Below are 25,229 nucleotides of genomic sequence, written 5' to 3'. Positions count from 1 at the left end.
GATTTCTCTTTGCTAAAAGGAAAAGACTACTTAGAAATGAACTCAGCTAAAAGTTTAGAAGCTCAGTTGTTTCCCAGTTAATTACAGATTCATTGAGTCTCCCTGATATGACTTCATGCTGTAATTTCAAAAAGAGCCTGCATGATGAATTACTCCTACTCAAACAAGGATAAACATCAAGCCATCTATGTGCCTTAGAGTCCAAGGAGAGGGTTGAAAAGGAAAGAAAGTCAGGTTAGAAATCCACAGAACTCAACAACAATTGGTCCTTTATGTTGGTGACTGAAGTTTCCATGATTCCAATGTTAAGTTCTCAGAAGTATAACTTCCTTAATTATACAGATTCAGAGAACAGTAATAATGGAACACAAGACCCATTAGAAATATAGAATTTATTTCTCATTACATTCAGACAGCAATATATTTCAGATTTGGACATGCCATGTCTCGTATCAAAGCTGACTTATGGATCCTATGTTTATAGTTGTGATAGCTATTGCTAGCCCAGGAAACAAAATGTGTTTCTGGAGTGGCTCTCTTGAGAACTTCAAGCCATTAACAATAATTTTTGCAGATGAGCACTCTTGACAATCCACAAAAAATCATCTGTCATAACCTACATTATCCAACCCTTACTGTACCTTACCTTTACAGCTTCAGAACTCAAGAAAGCAATTTCAACAACATCAATAGACAGGGAGATTGAGGACTTGGCCCTTATCTTCCCTCAGGCAGCAATTCTCAATAAAGGCAATACCCATGTTAAAAGGCAACCAAATTCCTCATGGTTCATGGTCTGTGCTTTTGGCAGGGCAGCTCCTTTCCCATCCTGCAGGGTTCTCTGCAGCCCTTGCTTCCATTCCCTCCTTGCACATCCAGGTGCAAGCTAATAAAAAGAGTCAATCTTACAGTTCTGACAATATCCTAAAGCATGTTATTTAAGCCATTTGCAACAAAAACTCTGTGAGCAACACGGGGAAAAAAAAAGACAAAAATTTGTTACATTTAAACCTTTAAAGTACCATGAACAAGAGGTATCTTCACAATCAGTGTCTTGACAGCATCTGTTCAGTGTACTTCCCTTCATCCTTACAAATTCAGAAAAACTGGGGTGTTTTCTTCATCTTCTAACTCTGCAGGCATTCAGCTTGGGCATACCAGGAGCTGCAGTGCATCATCACATGAAGATGGAGAGGGGCAGGATAGTGAAAGAACAAACAGGGAGACAACCGCCCTTGGCAGGCTCTGCACCAGCCACACAGAGAATATGCATACACACAGTAAAGGATTTTGTTGTTTTCTTGCTCCATTTTTTGTCAGTTTTTTTCTTTAATTAAAAAAACCCACATTATTCCTGCTAAGGCTGGTTGTGCAAAGTTACTTTTCAAGAACCACCAATCAGTCTGATTCAGTTTCTGCAGACAAGCTTCCTATTGATCCATTTCTCACTAGCATCTTGCTGTAGTTTTTCTGCTGTTCTTCTTTGAAAGTATCTTTGACTTTTGCTCGTTTCAGACCTCCATCCCTGGAACAGACCAAGAGGGAACAGTAAACCATCAGGGCTGTGATGGCTATTGTTATCAAACTATGCATTACATTAAAACTCTACAGTTGATTAAGGCAGGTAATCTAAATTATTATTAGTAGTATCATTAAAGGCTTTTCTTCAGAACTTCTATAATATCCAATTTTAAGCACATTTATTAAAACCTTTACCTTAAGGCACAATGCTTATGCAGTTCAAATTTTTAATTCAGCCCATTATAGCAGTCTATTCATGCTGGTAACAGGCTGTACCTACAATAGAAATCTTTGATAATCTGGGATACTACTTCCCTAGATTGCAGAGGCAGTCAATCTTCTGCAACACTACAGTTGTGTCTTGCCTTATATTATTGAGAGCTGCGTCTCAATAGTTGAATCTATTTGACCATTCTCATTTGAATTTTGCTCTCAAGTTTGTGCCCTATGAAATCTAGGCATTATCTTGCTACTTACGGAGGCAGGACATGAGAAAGGCAGAGCAGAAAGCCTCAAGACCTGTTTTATATTTTATATATATATTTATATTATTTATATATAAAATATATTTTATATTTTGTGATATTTTTATATCAGATTTGCCAAGAAACTTCACTTTTGGTACTTAATCTCAACCTGAGAAACTGTGAATGGACTTACTTCAAAAGCATCAAGCCTTTAGATGAAACTCACTGCATGCTACATGCTCCGAAGACTTTATACATCTTTTACTTTCACATACATGCAATGTGGAGTTACTCCACTGTTTTCCCTGAGTGTAATAAAGTGATGTTGAATGTTATCTGTCACAAAGCTAAGAAGGGAAGCACCTATCAGTCAAACTAACCACAAATAGTCCATGAATTCTAACAAGGATGGCATCACTCACCAGGGGAGTTCAGTCAGTCCTCCTTGGCGAGCAATGGCTGACCTCACTCTGTTGGCAAACTGAACAGCATCTTCATCTTCCTTCAAAGGTCATAAATTCAACATAATCAAAGCAGAGAGAAGTCAATTGAAGCAGACTTTCATAACATTTTTTTATCTGCTGCCTCATCAAATTAGCTCACAATCCATTCCTTACCATGCCAACATCACAATCTGATGATCCCATGTGATAATAAATAATTTTTCCCCTAGAGTGTTGAAATTAGGAGACAATTTTGCTTCAAGGAGATGGAACATTACCATTATTGCTACTGTGAACAGCACTGCATTTACTGCTAACCTTTGCCTATTTGATGCACTGCTGATGGTACCAAACTGCATCAGAAAAAGCCAAGTCCAATCATACATCAGTCAGCACTGACAAAAACTCAGTATAAAGCTGATTTGGAGACATGGGGTGGGTAGAGGTTTTGGGGGGGAAAAAAAAAAGACTAAAACTGCACTTACAGACACAGTCAAGGTCTTAAATAGCATTAAGGCAACCAGATGCTGGATTACCTTTCTAACCATTGGTGGCAAGTACCACACATTGCAAACGATGGCCCAGCTGGTCATTATTCGCAGCAGATAGCTCACAATGTTGTACTTGCTGCTGTTCCAGAAGGCATCTCCAAACTGAGGATCATACTGCAATGGATCATAAAAAACAATTGATCAAGCCTTTCCCCAGACCATCACAGCCTCTCAGACCTGGGATTACATGGCAGAGCCAGCAGCACATGTCACCTGTTTGCCTGAACAGCCAAAAGAATTAAGTCTGCTGGGAGCAGGATGCTTCCCTTCAGCACTGGGAAGTACTAGCTGGGTTTCTCCTCTTCCAGCTTTCTGGAGAAAGAAGCTGACCCCATCAGGCTCTATAGACCAAAGGACTTCACTTTAATTTCAGCCACTTATTCTCCAGAAGCCATCCGTAGCATGCTCCCAATTGCCAGAGCTACTGTGCTTTCAATAGCAGCTGTATTGAAACAGCTTCCTGGCCCTCTGACACAAACCCATCCCCAACTCTGAAATTCAGCAGCCAGCTATTTCCACTTACTTTGATTGCAACAGGATAGATTGTCCCTCCTATTTCAAAACTCCCCTTCTTGAACATCATCACAGATGTATTGTTTATGCAGGTGCCTGTCCAGAAGAGAAAGTCATTGCTTCACGCAGCCATTTCAGTACAACACAACATCCCCATACAGGTCTTACCCATAAAGGGCCTGCATTTGCTGCACACTGAGTTAAGCATCTCTGCCCCGCTTACTTTTAGCCTTTGTCCTGTGACTGACTCCCTGAATGAAGACAGAAGGTGTGCAAGACAAAAAGCACAATGCTGAGGTTAAACATGTAGGACAGCAAATTAATAATCTCAGGGCAAACCAAACAATCTTCCCCTTCTTCTGCCTGCAGCTTCTGCCAGAAGTCAAATCTAGGGACAGTACTGTGTTGTCTCCATCTATATTCATCTTATATTAAAGATGAAAACCAAGAATGCCCTAACAAAGTTGAAGCCAGAAGTGAAGATAGATTTGAGCAGCAGAAGCCATGAAAAGAGAACAGGGATGACATCTACAGTGAGTGGAGTTCAGCTTCTTACCTTCTGGAAAAATTAGGATGGGGAGCTTGCTTTTATCTGCCACATGTTCCCTGAGTCTGTGGAAGCAGAAGGAAAGCTTAAAACACAGCTCCTTTCCACTCTTCTTTCCCCAGGCAGGAGCATTAAAAATACCTTTATGTATTACATATGTATGAAACCAAAGCATTTTACTAGATACTAATTTGTACTTGCTTTTCTTTTCTACAGAAACTGAAGCTTTGTGCCAGCCTTTAGGCCCCTGGAGCATTACATTGGAACAACATCCTGTTTTCTTCCCTCTGAATTATTTTACTACTGACTGTCAGAGAGGTCAACAATTATATGCCATTAAGCCAGCCCAACTAACTCTGACTAACTCAACCTTTGAGACATTACCTATATAAGAAAAAAACTTATTGATGCAGTGGTCCATTCAGCCTCTGCTGCTTAACAGCATATTTCTTAAAAAGAAGACTTCTAAATGCCTACAGCTCACACTACTTGAATAACACTTGGACAACTTGGCAAAGCTGTCCTGCTGTGCAGAGGCCAATAAGCCAGTGAACCTGTCAAAATTAACCCAGTTCTCTAAAAACTGGGAAGAATTTTTACCCCTGTACTACAGTATTCACAGGTATGCTTTTGGTGATATCCAGCAGAAAACCACTTTTGTACACAGCTTATATTCCTATAACAAGACATTTGCCTCTCACCCGAGCAAATAAAGCTTTTTATTTCTAGTGGCTCACAATTTCCAGTGAAACTGAGACAGTCTTTGTCACAGAAAGCCAATTCTATCATCAGTATTTCTCCTCAACAGAAAGTACCAGAATTGAAGGATCTTCACATACTTTCAAAATACACGCCTGAATTCATCAGACACAAGTTGTTATGCTGATGGCTTCCCAACTGCGATGTTTTGTGACAGTCTGCAATCTAAATCTTCCCAGAACCTTTGGTCTAAACCATGACATGCTGCATAAACATTTCAAGCCTTCCCTGCTGACCTGGCAACCTGACATTTTGACCACAGTGTACTGTGCCAAAGCCCACACGAGCACACTCAGGTCATTCTGAGTGACACAGTGTGCTGCACACCACCCCTGTAACTCATTCCCAAATCTAGGTCTTTGACTGCCTGATGCCTCTCCGGGGAGGCAGCCCAGCACAACCTCACCTTTTTGTCACTAGGTGGCGGTCCTTCATCTCGGAGCGCTCGAACCAGACGTGAGGACAGGCCTTGACTGTGGCTCGCTGGATAATGCCCATCAGCCCACCGTGAACCTGGCCCACCTGCAAGCCCAGCAAGGCACATCGGTATCTGAGACACCTGAAAGGCAGAACTTCCTCCTCTCCACCCCTCCAAGAAAATCCAACAAACTCAAATGCACTGGGAGGCTGCAAGCCAGGAGTGAGCAATGACCATGAACTATTAAAACGCATTCACTTGAGAGAATCTAGACACTCACATGGAAGCCTATCTCAGGTACTTCAACAGATGAAGAGCCTGGCATTGACACTCCAAGGACAACTTCTCCAGCACATAATATAGACCAACTTCAACCCCACTAACCAGTGCTTAAGCAAATTTCTCTGCTGTGAAAGTTAAGTACTGAAGTCTACAAGCAATACCCCACAACCTTTCCCTCTCCTGGTCCCTCTGCTGTTGTTATGTTAGATCCCCTACCATTGCATAGCATCCATCATTTGTCAAAATGATCGCATCTATCGGTGATGTGTGGTTGGCAACACAAATTCCTCCTTTCCGAGGTCTGTTTTCCCTGCAATTACATATTTTTCTGTTAGACTGCTAGTGCACTAAGCACCACATTACACACCCAATAGCTCCATGAAGCTGTCAGGCAAGTCAGCCTCTAGCGTGACATCAACCTGCAGCTCAGGAGAGGGCAGTGCCCATCTCCAATGGGATGTCACACACATATATACACATACACACTTTAGCTCACTCACTTATTGTGGTAATGGATGGTACCAGACAGAGCTCTGACAAGGATGCGGGAGCACGTGAGGTGAACCACTTCGCTCAGGTAGTTTTTCACACTGAAAAAAATGAGACATCTGAAGCATCCTGGAAAGCAGCTAGACAGGCATGCAATATTCTCCAGCCTACTCAACTTAGGGCTGAAATTTTCCTGGTATTCTGGAGTTCAGAGGGATGTTCCCAGCTCTACCACTCACTTGCTACAGCAGCTCAGCCAAGATACATCATACCCTTGGTGCCACTTAATTAGACAAAGTTGTCTTCTCTTTGGTGGGTGTTTTCCATCCCAACACTATTACCTGCCCTACAATGCCCCCTTCGGCATCTCATGGCAGCAGGAGGAACCCATCAGAAATCATCAACCCCAGTGCCAAGACTGACAAGAACCCAACCTTGGTCCAAATTCAAAATGCCACTAAAACAAGGTCCAGAAATTTGTGGGTGGAATGGACTGTTACTGGGTGGAATGGTAGTCTGTTACAGGTAAAATAATCTGCTCTTTGCACTGATGCAATTTGGTGAGCTCATCCCTCACACACAGTACCTACCTGCTGTTTGGCAGCTGTCCCACCGCCGTCGTTCCCACAATCATTGACGTAATCCCGATGGCAGCGAGGGTAAAGCTACAGACAAAACAGACATTAAACCTAAGCAAGTAGCTTTGCTCATTTGCTCACACTTTTCCCTTTGCAGAAATTCAATTATTCCTCAGATACTTGACATATGCAGTTCTTTAACTCAGCAATTCCCTGCCCTATTGTTTAAAGTCATGGTGTAGCAAAGGCAGCAGATCCAGATACTCCCATGCACAGGGAGTCAGGGGGCTTTAGAGCTTACATTTATTTTGCCAATACACATGGACTTAGGGGAAGCATTCATGGAAAAGATAACAACTAGCCCTCCCCTACTCTCCAGTGAATAACAGCTTCTTAACATAAAAGGAGCCTTTAAGCAAGTTAATATTTTATATCTGCCAATGCTGCTTTGGGTTAAAGAAAGCTGAGATGACATTTACCAAGAAAACACAATTTTACCCATTCCCGGGCTGACAGAACCCCTCAGCACCAGAGCTTACCGAAGGGGCAGCAGGAAGCAGTACCGCACTATCACCCCAATGACCCACACAACAGTCAGCCTCAGGCTGATGTAATGGAAGTTGACATTAGTCCTTGTGAGCAGATTCCAGGAGAGTAGCTCTTCTGAGGAAAATCGTTGAGTGACTTCATCTTCCACAATGGCCTCAAACCCTTTTCTGCAGAAGTAGAAAATGTGGGAGAATTCGAAGTCTGCTCGATGCAGAAGGGCGATTTCTTTCTCCATAGTTGTTTCATCCCTTTCAATGATACCTTGGGAAAGAAAAGGATAACCACCTGAGAAAATAATTCTGTGATGTAACAGTCACCCTCCAGACCACTTGTCACTTTGCATTACTCAAGGAGACAAATCTTCTGTCAGAGCCTCTCCTAAGGCAGGAGGAGAAGCTGTGCAGTTGAACACAGAACACGCCGCAGGAGGGCACTTCCAGCTCCCCGTCCCCACACCAACACCTTGAGCAGCAACTGTATCAAGTTCTGTCACCTACTGAACACCAAGCAAGAAGGCAAACCCCTTCCCACCCTGGGGCACGTTCTCAACTCAAACTTTATCCAGGACTCACGTCTTCAGAAGAAATCAAGTGAGACCTTGGCCTTTCCATTCCCTTCTGTGCTCTGGGTATTTAGGGGCATTCAATCTCCTTGATGGCGGCTTCCCCATTCCCATCTCTTGTCTGACATTCTGGTGTCCCACAGCCACAATGCTGCCAAAGCCCCAGACCACAACACTGTGCATGGAGCAGCTTCGAACCAAACGCACCTCCCTGCCTTCACAGCACAAATATTTTCTGTAAGTACAGGCAAACCACACTGTTTTTTTATTTTACTTAAAATCAAACAAAGAAAAACCCTCCAAAACACTACGTGAAAGAAAGTTGTGCCTAGAGGATCCTTGATTTAGCTCAGCACTAACAGCTGTTTCAGCTGAACTCTGACTACATAATGCCTGGAGAGAAACCTGGAGAGTTCAAAACTGCAGTGCAAACAACAACCTTCCTCCACCCTTTTCATTTTTTAAGCTTATGGTCTGATAAGCATAAATTTCTCATGAGAGCTTTTAAAGGCAAGAACAAATTGTGTAAGCTAAACAAAGATCTAGTAGCTGCTTGCTGGTAAGCAAGTCTGGCTCCAGAAACTGATGACCAAAGAAATCTGGAGTAACAGTTAACCAGAACAACCATCCCCTGAGACAGTCAACTTGGATTGCAGAGGTCCAAGTTCAGGTTGCCACTCTGTCAGACACCCTCTGATAAATTGCATAATCTTTGTGCTTCCATGCTGAGATTAAAAAAAAAAAAAAAAGGAAAGGACACAGCACCCAATTTTGTCAAGCTATAGGAACTTTCCACTTCCTAGGATGTGTTTTTGTAGGAAATCTTCCTCCAAATGAAGCCTTGCCAGCAGAAAACCTCTCAATATATTTCCTGTGCCAATAATTGTAACAATTAAATTACAAGTGATACAGAAAATCTTCATATCACACATACATACATATGGGATAACAGGGGACGCTCCAAGATACAAGTCCCACAAACCACTGAAGTAAACACTAAAGAAGAACAACACTGCAACAAAACCTATTTACACCTTCAGCTTGGAGCCTGGCAGTCACGACTTCCAGTTGTACCAGCAGGCCACCTGACTGCATTGTCCTAGAAAAATAGCCTACAAGCATAAACCATTAATAGGGCACACCCAAAAAGCCACATGCTCTTCAGGATCTAAATTATACAAGCATACATCACATCAAACATTTACCAAAATGCTTATGTCATACATTAAACCCAAATCAGAGCTCTAGTTTTGGATTCAATTTTTCTCGCACTCAGAAAATCTTCAAACTGTGAAATATCCAGGCCTGTAGGTGAGTCAGACCGACCTGTCTGCTCTGTGCTGCTGGAAATAGGTTGTAGGCAAGAAATTAGGGGAATGCTCCAGCACCCATCACACAAGTACCACTCTTCTCTCCAGTTCCCAGAGCTAGGAATGTTTCCTCCTTATCCAGCCCTTATCCTTCCCCTTATTCAGCACCACTCAAGCAGCTGGCCCATCTAGCTCCAGCTTCTCAGCTGAATCCTGCCCAGGGTTCAAGTTTATCACACTGCTAGCAAGCTGAGATAGCAGGGCTGTAATGTCTTGCCTCATCAGCCTGTGCTGTCATTGTCACATGACAGCCCCATGCACCAGCTGTCCTGCAGCCTTGGGACAGCTGCTCCAAGCCAAGATCTGAGCAGCACGTGAAGGTATTATGAACGGAATTACACACACACTGCTCTGGTGATGTACGTAGCCTTCTTGTAATCACAAGTCACATTTAACAGCCTTTAATCCCTTGGCCATGGGCAGAGCTGAGCTTGCCAACAACAGCACTACGCAGGAGTACAGCAAACATTACTCTCAACCAGAAAATACCCCATAGTCATTGTTTCTTTCAGTATTGCAGCACAACCCCCAAGCCTTCAAGCTCACATACTCCAGTCAACCAATTATACCAGGCTGAAATTTGACACTATCTGCTTACACAGTAAGCAGATCTACTTAGTAGTATTTAGTAATTATCTCCTTGGTAGTATCTACTTAGGTAGTAACTAGATACTACAAACATTATTTGCATAAGCTTTTCTTCTATTGAATGTAATTTTCAAAGCTCTTATTAGCATTTTTGCCGTTTTTAAACCCACAAACCTTGAAGACAGTACAGCCAGCACCCACACAGAACACTGAGAGCTGGTTATTCAGCTGCAGTGAGATAGACACCTACCCTCCAAGCACCTGCTCAGCCAAAAGCTGCCACTGGGTCCAGCACACACTGCCTTCTAGCAGAGAAGGATCTTGAGATGACAGCACAACATAATTCCCCACATAACTACACCAGTCAACATTCCTCTTGAAACTATTCCTTATCTCATCACCAACACAGGGGCACTGCCTGCCCCTTCTGCCAAGAGAGGTAAAGCACACTGGATTTGATACTGCAGAGAAAGGTGGTGTCTCCTCAATCATGCCCACGTAGATTTTTTTTTTTTTTTTTTTTGGGGGGGGGGGGTTGGGTTGTTGTTCTGTTGTTTGTTTTTTTTTAACTGAGGGACACAATTTTAAAGTGTTTGGGGAGGACCCTTTTTGCTCTGCCAGGGAACAGTAAAACTTCCCCTTGCACATATACCTGCAGTGCTCCCTCCTATCCTGACGCACCTCCTAGTACTGGAGGTGGGTTAGGATAAGACGTAAGAGGTGATGCACACATTCAGCACTTACCTGTGGGTGCACACACGCACATAGAAACATTTACCTTTACCCTGTTTTAATCAACTACTCTGTAACTCATTATCAGCAGGAGTTTCCCCTCCCTCAGTAAATATTGTGCAATGCAATTGGGTCTCTCTGTCTGCTCATGTTCTGTCACCTCAGGGGATGACAACTTACATAATGCACTGTTAGACCTACACCTGCCCTGGCCCTCAAGTACTTTCTTCCACAGCGAGGAATTCCTCATCACAAGTCATTTACTCCTATGCTTAAAAAATTTCCAAGAGCAAGATATGGAGCACAGCTTGGCACCACACTTCTCCCCATACTTTCTCAAGTAAGGAACAGTTAAGACTCCAGCTTCCAGCAGAAAGAGTCACCTCCAGTGGGGAAAAGTTTTAACTTTTTATTTTGGATGTACAAAAGACACTAAAAATGGCTTCAGGCTACCATTGTGATTGTGTATTCCCATCCATAAGACTGCTTGAACGCAGCCTGCATGCAATCATCTATATTAATTACCTCAGGCCATTTTTACTCTCTCTAATGGTCCTCCAGACAGTGGAGTACACTCAACCTAGTGCACTCAACCAGAGCACATGTTAACACTACACACCCTTCAGCTGCACACAGAAGAAATACCTACTTGTAGTTTGTTTGTTTTTTTGGTTTTGTTGTTTTGTTTTTTTTTTTTAAGATATTTCAAAGAACAATCTATTAGCTAGGACCTCTCTCCCTTGAGGTCTCCTTACTAGAGAAGAAATAACTATGTGTAAGGATGATCAGATGCCTAGGAGGATGACAGCTCTTCCTGTGCAGCTAAAGCAGCACAGTAGGGTCTCTTGCCCTCTCACTGGCCCATGATATGATGGGGCACCATCAGCCTCACAGGAAGAAAAAGGATTTCTTCCTGCATGACTGACAACCTGGGAAGCAGACAACATGTTACTGACAATTAGCTGAAAGGGCAACTAACCTTGCCTTTCCCCCTTTCCTCCCAAAAAAACCCCGTAACTTTCAGGACACTGAATGATATAGGAGGTACCTTTTCTCAGTCACTTGAAAGTCAGCAATTAAGCAAGACAAGTTTTAATCTGTTTTCAGAGCTGCTGTGCAGTACCTCCAGTTTATTATCACAGATGCTGACAGTTGCAGCTGCTGCCATGGAAGCCAGCTCCATGCCTGGCCCGCAGATAGTGCAATCCCAGTGTTTGCAGTATTGATAAGGATATCCCTTTGGAGCTGAAACACACACACACCCGGCTCAGCAATTCAGTCCCCACTACTGGATCATGTTCCCATGAGCTAATCCACAGGCTCAGGTAACAACTGACTCATCTGCTAACTGGCAGGCTGGGCCTGCTCCCAGCTGTGCAGCCTAAGGAGGGAGCAGACAGAAAATACTCACACTGCTGCCAAATGCTGTCAAAACACAGCAGTTGAATAACAAAACTGAAGCATTCAGGAACCAGGAGGAAACCAAGTGCCGGCTGCAATGACTTGTTCAGCTTTCTCGTATTTTCTGGGCAAACTCAGACTCCTCTCATGGCTCTAAAGTCTTAAAGCCAACTCTGACCTACTACAGTCTACCACAACTCACACACAGTATGGGTTAGATATAGTTAAAGAACTAATTTCAAAACTAGGCTAAAGGAAGAAAGGTGAAGCAACTTTTCAGCTGTCTTTCTACAGACAGTGAGTGTAAGAAGTTTAGCAAACAGTGATATTAACTCCAGAGGGTAAAAGGTCAATAGCAGCAAATTGAAAAAAAGACAAGTAGCCCACCACACCCTTTCAACTTGCAGTCCTATCACAAAAAAAACTCTAGCTTGGGAAAGAAAAGTGCTGTCCAACAAACACCTAGATCTCTTCAGAGAATATTTAAGTGCACTCTAATGCTGTTAGGACTGAGCTGGCCAGCAACCCTGCAAGCATCAGGGTAAAGACAAATTTCAAGATCGAAATTAACCTCGTATTTTAACATAAAAATTTTTATCAACTGAGAACAGTCTCCATATCTTAAGCTCTACTTTGTTTTGTTAAATTTCCTGTTGTTTCATACCCTTCATTTCCTCATCCCCTGATTTTTCAACAACTCAGTACAAACCAGTAAAAGCAGCATTTTATTCTGCAGGAACTGTTTGCTAGCCAGTAGCATTGCTAAACTTTTATATCTAAAAGTGTGCTGGCTTTCATTTAGGCAGAGTGAATTTTATTCAGAGTGGCTTGTATGGGGCTGTGTTTTGGATTTGTGCTGAACACAGTTGATGATATAGAGATGTTTTTGTTACTGCTAAGCAAGATTTATAGAGCCAGCAGCTTTCCTGTTTTTGGTACAGCCAGGCTGGTGAGGAAGTTGGGGGTGCTTGGGAGAGTGGGAAGAGACACAGCCCAGACAGGTGACCCAAAATGACCAAAGGGATCTTCCAGACCATACAGTATCATGCTCATGATATAAAGTGTAAGGAAGAAGGAGGAAAACAGGACATTTGGAGTGATGGTGTCTGTCTTCCCAAGTCACCGTTATCCATGATGGGGCCCTGCTCTCCTGCCTGCCCATGGGAAAGCAGGGAACTCATTCCTTATTTTGCTTTGCTTGTGTGTATGACTTTTGCTTTCCCTGTTAAACTGTCTTTATCTCAACCCATCGGTTTTCACTTTTACCCTTGCGATTCTCTCCTCGATCCCACTGGGGCAGCGAGTGAGCAGCTGCCTGAGGACAAACCATGACCTTCAGTGAGCACGTAACACCCCACCTCTTCTCCAGCTCTCTCATGCACACATCTAACTGCTGCATTTGAGAAGGCCTCAGTACTCCACCCTCACAACTTGAGTCTCCTCAGTGTGACTTTACCCCAAGCTCTCACCATTAGCCGTAGGAGTCCGTGGCATCTGTGGCTGTGGCTTCTTGGCACCTGTCTGCAACCGGATAGTGGCCCACTGTGGAACAGAGAGAGAACACTCATTTCACAAATGCAGTATTCACTTCAGGAAAAATGTCACCAGAAAACCCAACAGTTAGTCAAAGACATGTTGTGGTTTTCAAAGAATATCTTTGCCAGGTAATCATCATTCGTCTTCCTCAGATGTGTCCACAAACTGGAACCCATACACGGTTCTAATGAAGAAACTCAGAGTAATTAATAATAATTAAAAAACCAAACCAAAACAACACTGTGTACTAGTGAGTACTTCCCAACTCTGCTTTCAGTCTTCAGAAAGCCAACTCAGTGCTTGACATCTGTTTCAGTTCCAGTTCAGGCAGACAGCCACCAAGAGCCTGAAAGGCCTGTCGGCCTTGCTACAGCCACTGAGTCCAGGCTGCATGGACAGCCCCAGGAGCTGAGCTGGAAACAGGACACACAGAGCACATGTTCACAAGGCTGGCAGACACATCACAACCTAGACTGTCTTCTTTCAGAGTAGTTTCATCATACTGAAGCAAAAAAACCCAAAAAGTCCTAACTGGGTTAAGTGAAACTGAAGCCTGCACACAGCTGATTTCACCAAAAACCAAAATCAGCATTTGCAGTTACGGTAAGTTTCAATTAAATTCAGACTCAACCCAAAAAGGATCATACCCCAAAACTTCCCAAGCTGAACAAATCAGACATTTCCCTTGACTCTGCAACTGCTTGTTTCTTGGCATCTTCACAGAATCATAGAATAGTTTGGGTTGGAAAAGATCTTAGAGGTCACCTAGTTCCAACTCCCTGCCATGGACAGGAACACCTTCTACCAGATCAGGTTGCTCAGAGCCCCATCCAGCCAGGTCTTGAACATCTCCAGGGATGGAGAGTCCACAGCTACTCTGGGCAACATGTTCCAGGTGCCTTCCCTTCTCCAGGCTGAACAACCCCAACTCTTTCAGATCTCATTTTGAAGCTCTGAGCAGCAGAAAAAAACAGTCAATTCACCAGCTTTAGGGTGAGCTACAGAGAGCCTTCCTCTCTCCTTGGGAAGGGCTGCCAGCTCACTGGGGTTAACCTGCTCTTTTCCTGTGGCTGGTCAGAGAGAATGAGATTGAAATAGCGAATAAGGTAAGCTCTGTTCTCCTGTGAGTGTTAAAGCTTCCCAGCTGCCCTGGATCCTGCAAAAGCCTCTGTAAGAACCACATCAGAGTCAGGAGACTTTGTCTCATTTCCAGCCCTGATGTGGCTGGAGCCAGTTTAACCTGTTCTCAGGGCAGAAGGCTTCCTTGACCTCCATCTGACTCAGTTCCAGAGAGCTTTCATACAGCTCTCTGTCTCAGGCTTCATTTTTACTGGGTTAACAATTCAAATCCTTTTTCCACCCCAAAGTCTGTGATGTCAGAGTAGTCCTTCTGGCCTGAATCCTTCCTTCCCCCAAAGAGCAACTTTGTTGAGGGATGGAAAGTTCAGTCAAAAAAGGCTGATTTGGTTGTTCCCCATTACCACATCAATTCCTCCTCCAGAAGACTCCTTTCTACTTCTAGGAACACTGTTATAATGGGCATTTTCAAGACAGACAGGTGACCTGGTAGAAATGAACTCATATCAAGAGAACAAATCATAATAGTTAAGCAGTATCAAAGGCATATTTTTAAGAGCATACAGATGATGCTCAGTCTGCACAGGAAGGACTCAGTCCCATGTTAAACTACGTATTTTCCACCTTTCCCCTCCAAACAAGCTGTGGGACATATGGAGATGCAGTTCCCTTTAGAAAGGTCAGCATCCTGACTCATGGCATTATCTCCACCAAATAACCTCCCAGTATGAGCCAGCACTGCTAACTGTAGTAAGCTTCCTGCTTAGTGTATCAGGTTTTGCTGAATCACAACCTACCCTGCCAATACAGTCACTCATCTTCTCAGCTCTGCTCCTGCTAAGGCAATAGCTCTTCCAGGAATTAATTTTTACTGTAGGAATTTCTCAGTTCTTTCTGTAGGACTCAAGTACTTTCAGTAACTTTCTTCCTACACATCATTCTTAGCAGTACTGTGACCATAAAAGTTCTGGAAAATACCAAACCAAAACACACTGTTCAAGGAATGACCGTTCACTGTAATTTCACGTTTTGTCTGTGGAATGGATTTCTGGGTGTAGAAGGACCAGCAAATAAATTTACACAATCATTTCTGACCAGACTTGAACCACTGCATTCATCGAATTAAAATCTCCGCCAACAGTTAAGTCACTTATCACACAGAAGAACAAGAGCGCATTTGGTTAATGGTCTCAGCCATACACACCAGCAGAAAAAATAAGTTTTCATCTTTCAAATCCTCTCAAAGGCATAATCAAAACCTGGAAGAACACTTTGTTTGGTACTCAGAAAGAGAATGCAACACTCCCTTCAGAAAGCTCTTGCTACAGGAATCCTGCAGTTACGGGTTCATGCTAGACTGTGTCAAAGCCTGAGTCTCAGCATAAATCATGAGGACACAGGTTATTGAGACAGGCCTTTGTAATGCCCAAAAGCTTGCAACACCCCCCTGTACTGCAGCATCTTTTGACATTTTGCTATGCAAAGGAGGCAGTGCAATCTTGCCAAAGCAGAGAAATTGCAAGGCCATGTAACTCAAGTCAGTTTCTACTGCTGGGATGCATTTATCAGCCTTATTCAGAAAAGCACATTCCTTCTTCCTAAGGGGTCTGACCTTTGCTCCTCAGGTCCACCTAACTCCAGAAAGGTGCAGCAGCACCTGGGGGATGGGGGAAGGGTGGCAAAGAGAAAGCCTGGAGAGGACAGTTCCCTTTGCCCTCCAGCTGTGCCTTCCCAGGAGATGGGAGCGCTGCCAGGAGCCTGAGGCATCGAACACTGCCACCAGCGTGGCACCGTGTACAAAGGTTGCACAGAGCATTGCAGGGGACAGCTGACTTGTGCTCCACAAGTCAGTGGCTGAGACAGTTTTACATTTCATGGCAGGTCTCTCAGGGGATTTAAGCACACTTAGTAAAATAGGCAATGATGAGACCTTAGTCAGGAGCATTTGAACATTCCTAAGGACCCACATATACCAGATGACACTGCAAACAAGTTTTAAGTTCTCTGTCAGCTTTCTTCTTACCTCAATCCACCATATTTCTAAAAACTATATGTGTTCCAGCAACCAAGGAGCAAGAAATGAGAAATTTTACTTAATATCTAATTCCTACATGCTCAGGCACCCAAATTACAGGCACTACCATCAAAGCCAGAATCTCAGCTTCGATGAAGTGAAAAGCTCGTTTATATCCAGGCTGGGAAACAAAAGAGACACCACCCACAGTAACGTGAGTAATCCCCCTTCCTTCCTGCTAGTCAGGGATATGTGCCATCCATCGCTGTCTCAGCTGGTTCCTCTGCTGAAGGACAACGTTATGCTACAAAGAGCTATCACAGTGTGAGCTGATCCATCCCACAGAGGGGAAAACAACATGTGTGTGTATTAGAGATCAAAGCATGAAACAATTAATAGCCATAGTCTCCCTTCTACTCAGGAAATAAGCAAAAAGCAGACTGGCAAGTCTTTTGGATCTCTCAGTAACACTGGCACAAATCTAAGTGGCTTCTCCCAGCTGGTGCTGAGCTGGCAGTCTCAAGGACCTTGATGCAGATCTGTGTTTTTAGTAAGGATTCTTGAAGCAGTTTTGGGGAAAAGCATAAAACACCAGGCTTTTGAACAGATTAAGAATAGTTCTATAGTGGGGCTACCCACTGGACTGAAAATGTAAAGTTAGAAAACAGCATGATCCCAGAACTACAAACATCACCACAAGTCTGATTTTGAAACTTTAGTATCCTAACTGCTGACAAGAAAGTAGCTTGGACGCTTTAATTACACAATGCAAAATCTGATTTACTTTACTAGACAAGGAAAACATCAACCTTCCCCTGAAAAGTTCTCCTTCCTTATCCTCCTAGAAAAGGCTTCTAATTTATCAGCACCTTAAAAAAAAAAAAAAAAGGCCAAAAGATCAATTTCACTTATGCATCACTTAAGCATAGAGGACCTATGCAGTACTTGAGAAAAATAGTTGTCTATTTGGCAACTGTCTTATCTGGAGTTAGAAAGGGCTTTTGATACCTCTTGTAAATTTGTGATTTTTGCCTCTGAGGTCTGACTATCTCCAAAGCCAAGCCTGACATGTTATTTCATGAAAGCACATCTAGACATTCTTTGCTGGGATCAAAAGAGAAATCATTAGAACACCTCAGAGTGTTCCCCTAAGAAATGGGGCTTAGCCTTTCACCTCATTTACCACCTTTACATCACCTCTGACTCAACAATGTTTGATGATTTTTCGGAAGAGAGAGATGACTGCAATCTGCAATCACATGGAGACAGACCACTGCTGTTCCTCTTTTAAAGGCACTGCCAGGTCAGAGCCAAAAGTTTACGTGCTAGTTTAGGTGAGCACTCCTTGGAATCTCTCCAAACCTCAATAACAACAGAAAGATTTCAGAGCACAGCCCACACAAAGCCACCTTGTTTAACACAGCAAAATCTACATGCCAGTTATTGGGGTTTTTTGTGTGAGGCGAGAACACCACCATCACCGCAAGGAGCAATCATTTCCGAGTCAGGGCAGAAGTCTTCTCTCATCTCCCGTGCACTTCTCATTCTGATGGGACACCCTTGGCACTGCCTCCAAGGAGCTTCCCAAATTCTTCTGCACAAAGGAGTTGCATAGCAAGTCCTTCCTGGTGGACAGGTATCCAGTGAGCAATTAAGAGTCCAGCTTTACAGGATAACACCAATGGCATCACCAAAAGGAATGCCAAGCAGCTTGTTTTACAGCAGCTTCACAAACTCTTACTTCAAGGCAAGCTCTGAATACAGCTGCTGTTATTTTTTTAACAGCATTTGCTTATTAATAGTGTTCACATGCTGTAAAATTGAGAGCAGTTTCAGACAAGAGCTGTTGATCTGGAATATGGTGCATTAATTGCTGATGCAACCACAGCAGAGGGCAACCCCCAGCCCTGCCAAACTTACTGATATGCAAGGACTCTTGATTTTTAAATCTGTGGTAAACATACATAAAGGTCTTCAAAGGACTGGGGTCTACAATAATACAGGCTGGGGATTTCCTTACAAGACTGCACAGAATTTGCTAAAATACGATTCCAGAAGTCAGTGTGAGCCCTGTAAGCAAGGGTGCATCATTCACATCAGGCATGTCTCCAAGACATGCTTCTCATTACCATCTGAGCTGGCAGCTTTCAGAGCTCTCAGATTCTCCTCTGCCCAGCAGTCCTTGAAGGATACCAATTACACAGACAGAGGCCTTCATTGACTCTGTGCAATGACATTAGTCAGCAAAGCTTGCTGCCGAGGCCAGTGAGTTACACAAGCAGCAGTCAAAGCCCACAATGATTCATCTGTTTATCAGCTTAAGTCCTCTCCTTCTCCCTTCCCCACCCTCATACCGGCACCACACACAATCCTGATGGCGACTCATGGGAAGAAGCTGCAGCCTGGCATACCTAGGACAAGAGTAACAGTCCATCCCACCTGCCCTGCACATCTCCAGTTTGACCAGAGGCACTGAGAGGTCCTTTTTTCCTCACATCTAGGTCCGTTCATATTGCCAAGGTCATCTGCAACACAAGGAACCTGGGCTTAACCTCCAGCTACAGAATAATACTACACTCTTGCCTAGCAAAAATACATTCCCTACAGGCAGCATATTAAGGTATCAGAAATTGCTTCTGTTACAAGGGGCTGCTGTTAAATCTCGATGGATCAGTTACAGGACATAAAAAACACCTACAAGTGCAGCATCTGCTATGCATTACAGCCAGCCACACAAGAAGCACTCTGCTCACGGCAAGCCCCCACAAAGCCTCGAGAGATTGGGAAGGGGAGTGCACTGTCATCAACAAACCATTAGTCCAGAAATAGACAATAATGTGATGTTAGTTAATAGCCAGGTTGTTTGTTTCCTGACACAAATGTGACCTAAAGACCTCACTTCCCTAGGGCTTTCTTGTTTCTTAATATTTCACAAGTATTATGCACTGCACAGTTTAAAAAACACAAGAGTTTTTTCGCATTAGAAAGGGCAAGCAGGGCAATCTGCACAAAGTGCTGCTGACAACTCTACTGTCTCAAGCAGCAAGGCACACCCCCAAAAAAGCCCCAGCAGACTGGAAAAAAAAAAAAAAAAGTATTTAACAAGGTGAGCTGCAATCCATCAAGCAGAGATTGCTACTGCCAAATATAGAGACACACAGTCCAAACCAGTCCTCCAGATTTTCTGCAGTCTGATGGAAATAGAGAAATTGATCCTCTGAGACAGTGGCTGCTCTATGGACCTCAATGAAAGACAAAGGACTTGCTGAAAGGCTGGATTCTCCGGGGCTTGGCAAGACAGCTCCAATTGCACGTTTTCAGGGGCCTCGGCAGGCCCAAATCATATCAAGAGCTCACAAGAGGCAGTGGATTAAGACAGAGCAAAAATGAGACCAAGAGGTAAAGATGCACTAAATTTAAAATTGGAAGTGACCTGTTGATGCTGAAAATCAAACAGGGAGCAATGCAGCCTGCTGTGATGACTGCAAAAGACAGTCCCCAGAATTTCAGCAGTAAGGAATATTTCTGTGGCAAGTGGCTTCACAAGCATCAGGACAGCAGGTGAATAGTCCACACTAGCTCCTCATAGGGGCAAACAGCTGCTGGAGATGTTTCTGCAGTAGCACTCCCGCATTAAAAAAAAAAAAAAATGCTAACATGGTGCCAGAAATCCTTCTATTAACACTGGAAGGAAGGCCACAGGCAAAAATGAGCAATGTTCTAAAAGTTTGCTGAGTTTGGTAAGGTAATTCAGAAGCAAGTTAATGCACTGTCAGGAATACCCACACGATGTAGATATTCCTACAGGCTTTCAAATAGCAAATGCTCTGCCTGATGTACTTCTTTAGCACAAGTTTCTAAACATTTTCCCTTATCACATGGAAAAAAAAAATACAAACACATAGGAAAAAATATGTCCATATAAAGCTGGCAATCCTTAGTGCAGTACTTAAGGGTCAAATGCAACCCAACAGAAGCACATCCTCATCTGTACATGCTGCATTTTGCTTAGCAGCATGTGCTTGCTGAGGCAGCTGAGCAGAAAGAAAAATCTATTGTGCATCAACTGATGGCCCTTGTCAGAAATGTCAGATGGTCTAAGTACAAAAACACTTTGTTCCCAAAAGGAGCTCTCCCCTCTCTTTTCTCGGATCATGCTTGCAGCACTGGGAACAAGCTTCTGCCCTTCTGAAACAAGAAGAAAAAAGTTTTTTTTTTTAATTGGCAGGAAAAAATTCAAGCACAAGCCCCCCATCATCTTCAATTTGCCTCATCCCACAGCCTACACAGCAGCTGAACACCACAGACTCATTTTTGGATGTCCTGTTCTATCTGACGTGACCTAAAGAGGCATCACAGCAAACAGTAGAACTGTCCCTGAACTATGGACAGACTTGGACCCATAAAATAGATTGACTCTAATAAAGCAGACGCTGTAACCTGACAACACAGGCCATGTAGGAAACAAACTACAGTCACTGTGTCCTTCCACGACACCAAGACACAGGATACAAAAAGGCAAAGACAGGGAGCAACTGAGTATCAGCTGGGATACACAAACAGCCACCACTGGCAGACAGTTCCTGTAATCTGGCCCGTTAAAGAGGCAACAAAAGCAGCAGCATCCTGACTGGACACTGTGCAGGTGCAAGAGCCCACCCTCCTCCTGGGAAAGAGGGGAAAAGGCCTGGGGAGATCAGGGCTGGGAGCGGAAGAGGAAGCTTAAGGAATCTGTTAAGTTAAGACTCTGCTGAAAAAGGCCTCAGCCATCAGAGAGTGCAGCATCCTGTGACTTCACAGAGCCAAGAAATTCTTCTCAGGAGAAAACGTGCTCACTCAGTTCAACATCCCAGGAAGTCTCTGACACCTAGCTAAGAGCACATTTCACTGTTAACACGATAGTTATTAAAAATTATCCCTTATAAAAAGAAATACACCTTTCCAAATTACTTAATAACCTACTTAAAAGTTTGATATTCAAAGATACAGTACTTTTCCCAAAATTACTGTGGTTAATAGCCACAGTTTAGATATTACACTTCAGGTGCTCTTGCAGGCACTCCTGGACCTGGATGGAAACAATCAGCCTCTGTCCGGCTGCTAACCAAAACAGACCTGTGAATCAAGGAAGAGGAGACATCCCACAGCAAACCACTTCCTTTGAGGGATTATCCCCATGCAAGTATTCTGAGGACAAAGAACTCACAGGCAAAGCAAGGCCAAGTCGAGATAAGCAGAATACCTGGGTGGATTGAGCTTCTTCACTCTCCCATAGCAAGCCCAACTTAGCTGACCCTTCTCAGAATACTTCCCAGTTTTTCATTGCCTTTTCTTTTATATATACATTATTTTATATCATATCTATGTCCAATATAATTATGTATTAATACAATTTTTAAAATATTGAGTAGCATGCAACTCTAAAATATTTAATGCAAAAGTAATGGTAACTTGCAAGATAAGTCATTATTTCCTCCCTTAGGCAACAGGAGAGCTCTCATAACTAACCATCGTCAATATACTGTCAGATACTTCTCCGTAATTTTGCCCAAAACATTTTGAGTCACCTCTTGTTGCAACATTTGGTGACACTAAAAAAAAAAAAAAAAAAGAATAATGATCTAGGAATAAGGAATGCAAATTGTGGTTATTCACAGGTGAAGGCAAGTTATCCAAACAAGACTATCTCACTAGGCCATCTGGATTGCTCCCTCAGGCCAGGGCGATCTTTACCTCCTCAGCTTCTGCTATTCAGATCCCTTTTTTCCACTAACAACTGCATCTTCTCTCCTCAACAGCTATCCTGATATTATTCACAGTCCCAGAAAGTACTTCCAGCAGATTCATTCTTACTCCAAAGCCTTAAAACATTTTGACTTAAGATGCATTTAACAAATGCTGATTTAATAGGTGGGGTTTTTTTTAGCCACAAGGCTTGCCTGAAAACTTCGAAGAACAAAATGAAATCAGACAAACCCTACTTTCCATAGTCACATACTGATGGATATTGCATGGCCACTGACTGTGCTGTGAGTCATTTCACTTTTCCTCCTTACAGCTGGGTGGGGGTTTTGGGGGGGGGGGGGTTGGTGTTTTTTTGTTTCGGGTTTTTTTGGGGTTTTTTTGGTTTGGGTTTTTTGGGTTTGGTTGGTTTTTTTTTTTTGTGGGTTTTTTTTTTTTTTTTTTTTTTGTGGTTTTTGTTTTGTTTTGTTGTCGTTGGGGTTTTTTGGTGGTTTTTTGTTGGGTGGTTATTTTTTTTTGGGGGGGAGGGGGGTGTTTTGTTTTGTTTGGGGCTTGTTTTGGTTTTTTTTTGGCGGGGGTGCCCCTCTTCCTTGAAAAAAGCGTAGTAAATATTTAAATCTGGTCATGTCCAGCAACAATTTAAAAACACTCTTCCTCACTTGAGAAGGAGGGTTTTCACACACGTACTAAACACGCCCCATGCAGAAAGCAGCTCCTCTGCGAGAACCCGGCTATCCCCGAGAATTTAGGGGCAGAGGGCAAACCGAGGTGCTGGACAGGCTCAGCTTGGACAGGATCCCGCGTCCCTGGCACCAGCCGCGCTGGCACTGGCCATGGCAGGCAGCAGACCTTTGCCCCCCGAGCACGGCCCGGCACAATCTCCCCAGGTGGAGCACAGCTGACACCGGGCAGCCACAGCCTCGCCCGGGCCATGGTACAGCCCTGGGTGACAGCGTTCACTCCGCTCTCCTGCGGGCTCAAGGGAGAGAGAGCACTGCAGAGCCTACACAGCCAGAAATTGACACAGCTCTCCGGTCCGGCCCGAGGGCTGCAATCCCGGAGCTGCGGGCGGGCAGGGCTGATGCCGGGCGGGACGTGACCCACCCGCCCCATCTCCAGGAGCAGCCGGACGGGGCCGGAGCGCACAGGCGCCGCTCGGGCCATCCCCCCCTCACAGCCCCGGCCGGAGGGAGCCGTGCCCGGCCCGCCGCCTCCCCTGGCCCGGGGGAGCGAGCGAGGGACAGCCCCGCCGGGAACACGGCCCCAGGGACACCCGCCTTCCCCCGGAGCGCCCGCCTACCTCCAGCGTCTTCACCAGCACCCACATATAGGCCTCGGAGATGCCCAGCGAGATACCCAGCGCCGAGGGCAGCACGATGAGCCCGAGCACCACGGCCACCCAGGCGGCGCCCAGGTGGCCCACGGCCCACACGAGCTCCATGGTGGGCACGGCGGCGGGACGCCGGCAGCGGGGACCGGGCGGCGCCGCCTCCCGCCGGCCCTAAAGGCCCGCGGCCCTAAAGGCCCGCCCCCGGCCCGCCCCGCCCCGCCCGGGCACCCTGAGCGCCCTGAGCCCGCGGCCGCTCCCGCAGGGCCGGGCCAGGGCGGGTTCGGGGGCTGAAACGCCTCGGGAGAGGACGCCTGAGGGGAGGGAACAGCCCAAAGCGGGTTAGCGGGCACGGGAGGCTCCTGGTGTGGGACAAGAACGGCTCCGGGTGCCTGCGGGCAGCTGGGGGAGCAAAAGTGAGAGCTGGGGAAAGCTGCTGGGTCTGTGAATGTGCAGGAGGACAAGAATAGCTAAAGAAAGGGAAAGGGGCAAGGTCGGCACTGGCCTGCCTGTGCGTTCTTGTGGTTGGGGCAGGGCAGAGGGTCCAGCTGCGGGTCCAGCCCCCAGCCCGGCATCGGGCCCGCTCCCAGAGAAATGAAACTTTGTGGCGAGATGAGGGTTTGCCTGCCCCGGCCTTTGTCCTACAGCCCTTGGCGTGACACAGGCCATACCGAGAAGGCGGTGTTAGCAGAAAAAGGCTGAAGAAGGATGGCAGCCTTGAAAAAGCATCCCAGGGAAAGAGGATGTTCCCCTTCATCATCTTCCGAGAAAAAGGCAGTCAGCGTATTTTCTGCATGCATCTTTCATAACTGTTTCATAGAAATGGGATGTTTGGTGTGCCTCTCCATATTTGATGGATCAGAGATGTATCTGAAAGCCAAGTGCTTAGGATCTAGTGAAAAACCTGAGTGGAGTCCAAGACCTAAAGAACTATTTCCAGGAGAGTCATATGGACAAGAGTGTTGCTTTCTGGCTCCTGTTGTTGGCTCTGGTGTCTCTCCTCCGACTCTGCCTCATGTGGTTAAATAATTTCTCTGAGGCAGAAGAAGGATGATCCCTGATGAAGCCTCTAGACACAACAACCATAACTGTCCATCTAGATCTGACATTGCCAAACAGCACTTCAGCATCTTCGTTCTCCTAAGTGTTTAGTTATGATCATGCCCAAAAGGCCCAGTTAGGATCAAGGCTATAACCTGCCAGTGCCATACATTTAGTAATAAAGTGTTCTTATTATCTGCACTTTAATATTACAAAGATGTGTGGATCCAAGTCAATTAAAAGTCCAAGTTTTCCCAAAGCCCAGAACAGAAACAAATCAAAAGAACATTACTTTCCAGACTGGCTGATATTTATAATGCCATGGGTATTATAAATGGTGTCCATGGATAAGATATTTTAATTTTGTATTTTGTATTTTCTTTGTTGCTTCCCAAGTAGAAAGTGACACAGACTTTTAGTACTTGCTTGTGAATTTTCATCTGGAGTGCAAATGGCAGAGGCCAAAGGCTTGGCTGGTTTGTTTTCATCTGGTGTTAAGGAACAAAAGTCTTCATCCAAAGGGCAGATGTAGCCCAAGCAGCAACAGTGGATGCTGTCTGGATCCTGAGGAAAACAGTACAGTGTTCACAGTAATGGGCCATACAGCTTTGTGTCTCCCTGACATTTCAGTACCTTCACTCAGACAGCAACATCTGATATTGCCATCTGAAACAGGTATTGCAATACAGATAATCCTGTGCAAGGCAGAGTGTTGTCTTGTG

At 44.6% G+C, this 25,229-nt stretch overlaps 1 protein-coding gene across 1 annotated transcript; it reads right to left on the bottom strand.

The window, feature by feature from the left end:
• Window positions 1-377: 377 nt before the first annotated feature.
• LOC310909408 (glycerol-3-phosphate acyltransferase 3) lies at window positions 378-23,598 on the bottom strand. The gene is made up of 12 exons (XM_083861180.1): window positions 23,440-23,598; window positions 13,240-13,312; window positions 7,108-7,378; window positions 6,581-6,655; window positions 6,002-6,091; window positions 5,718-5,811; window positions 5,208-5,323; window positions 4,052-4,107; window positions 3,506-3,591; window positions 2,968-3,096; window positions 2,411-2,490; window positions 378-1,525 (listed from the first exon to the last, which is right to left on the bottom strand). The coding sequence occupies exons 1-12, from the start codon at window positions 23,578-23,580 to the stop codon at window positions 1,399-1,401; spliced, it is 1,338 nt and encodes a 445-aa protein (XP_083717306.1). The 5' UTR covers window positions 23,581-23,598; the 3' UTR covers window positions 378-1,398.
• Window positions 23,599-25,229: the final 1,631 nt, after the last annotated feature.

This window comes from Zosterops lateralis, assembly GCF_965231275.1.
Source record: "Zosterops lateralis genome assembly, chromosome: 5".
Taxonomy (NCBI): Eukaryota; Metazoa; Chordata; class Aves; order Passeriformes; family Zosteropidae; genus Zosterops; species Zosterops lateralis.
This window is presented reverse-complemented; position numbering and strand designations above follow the sequence as displayed.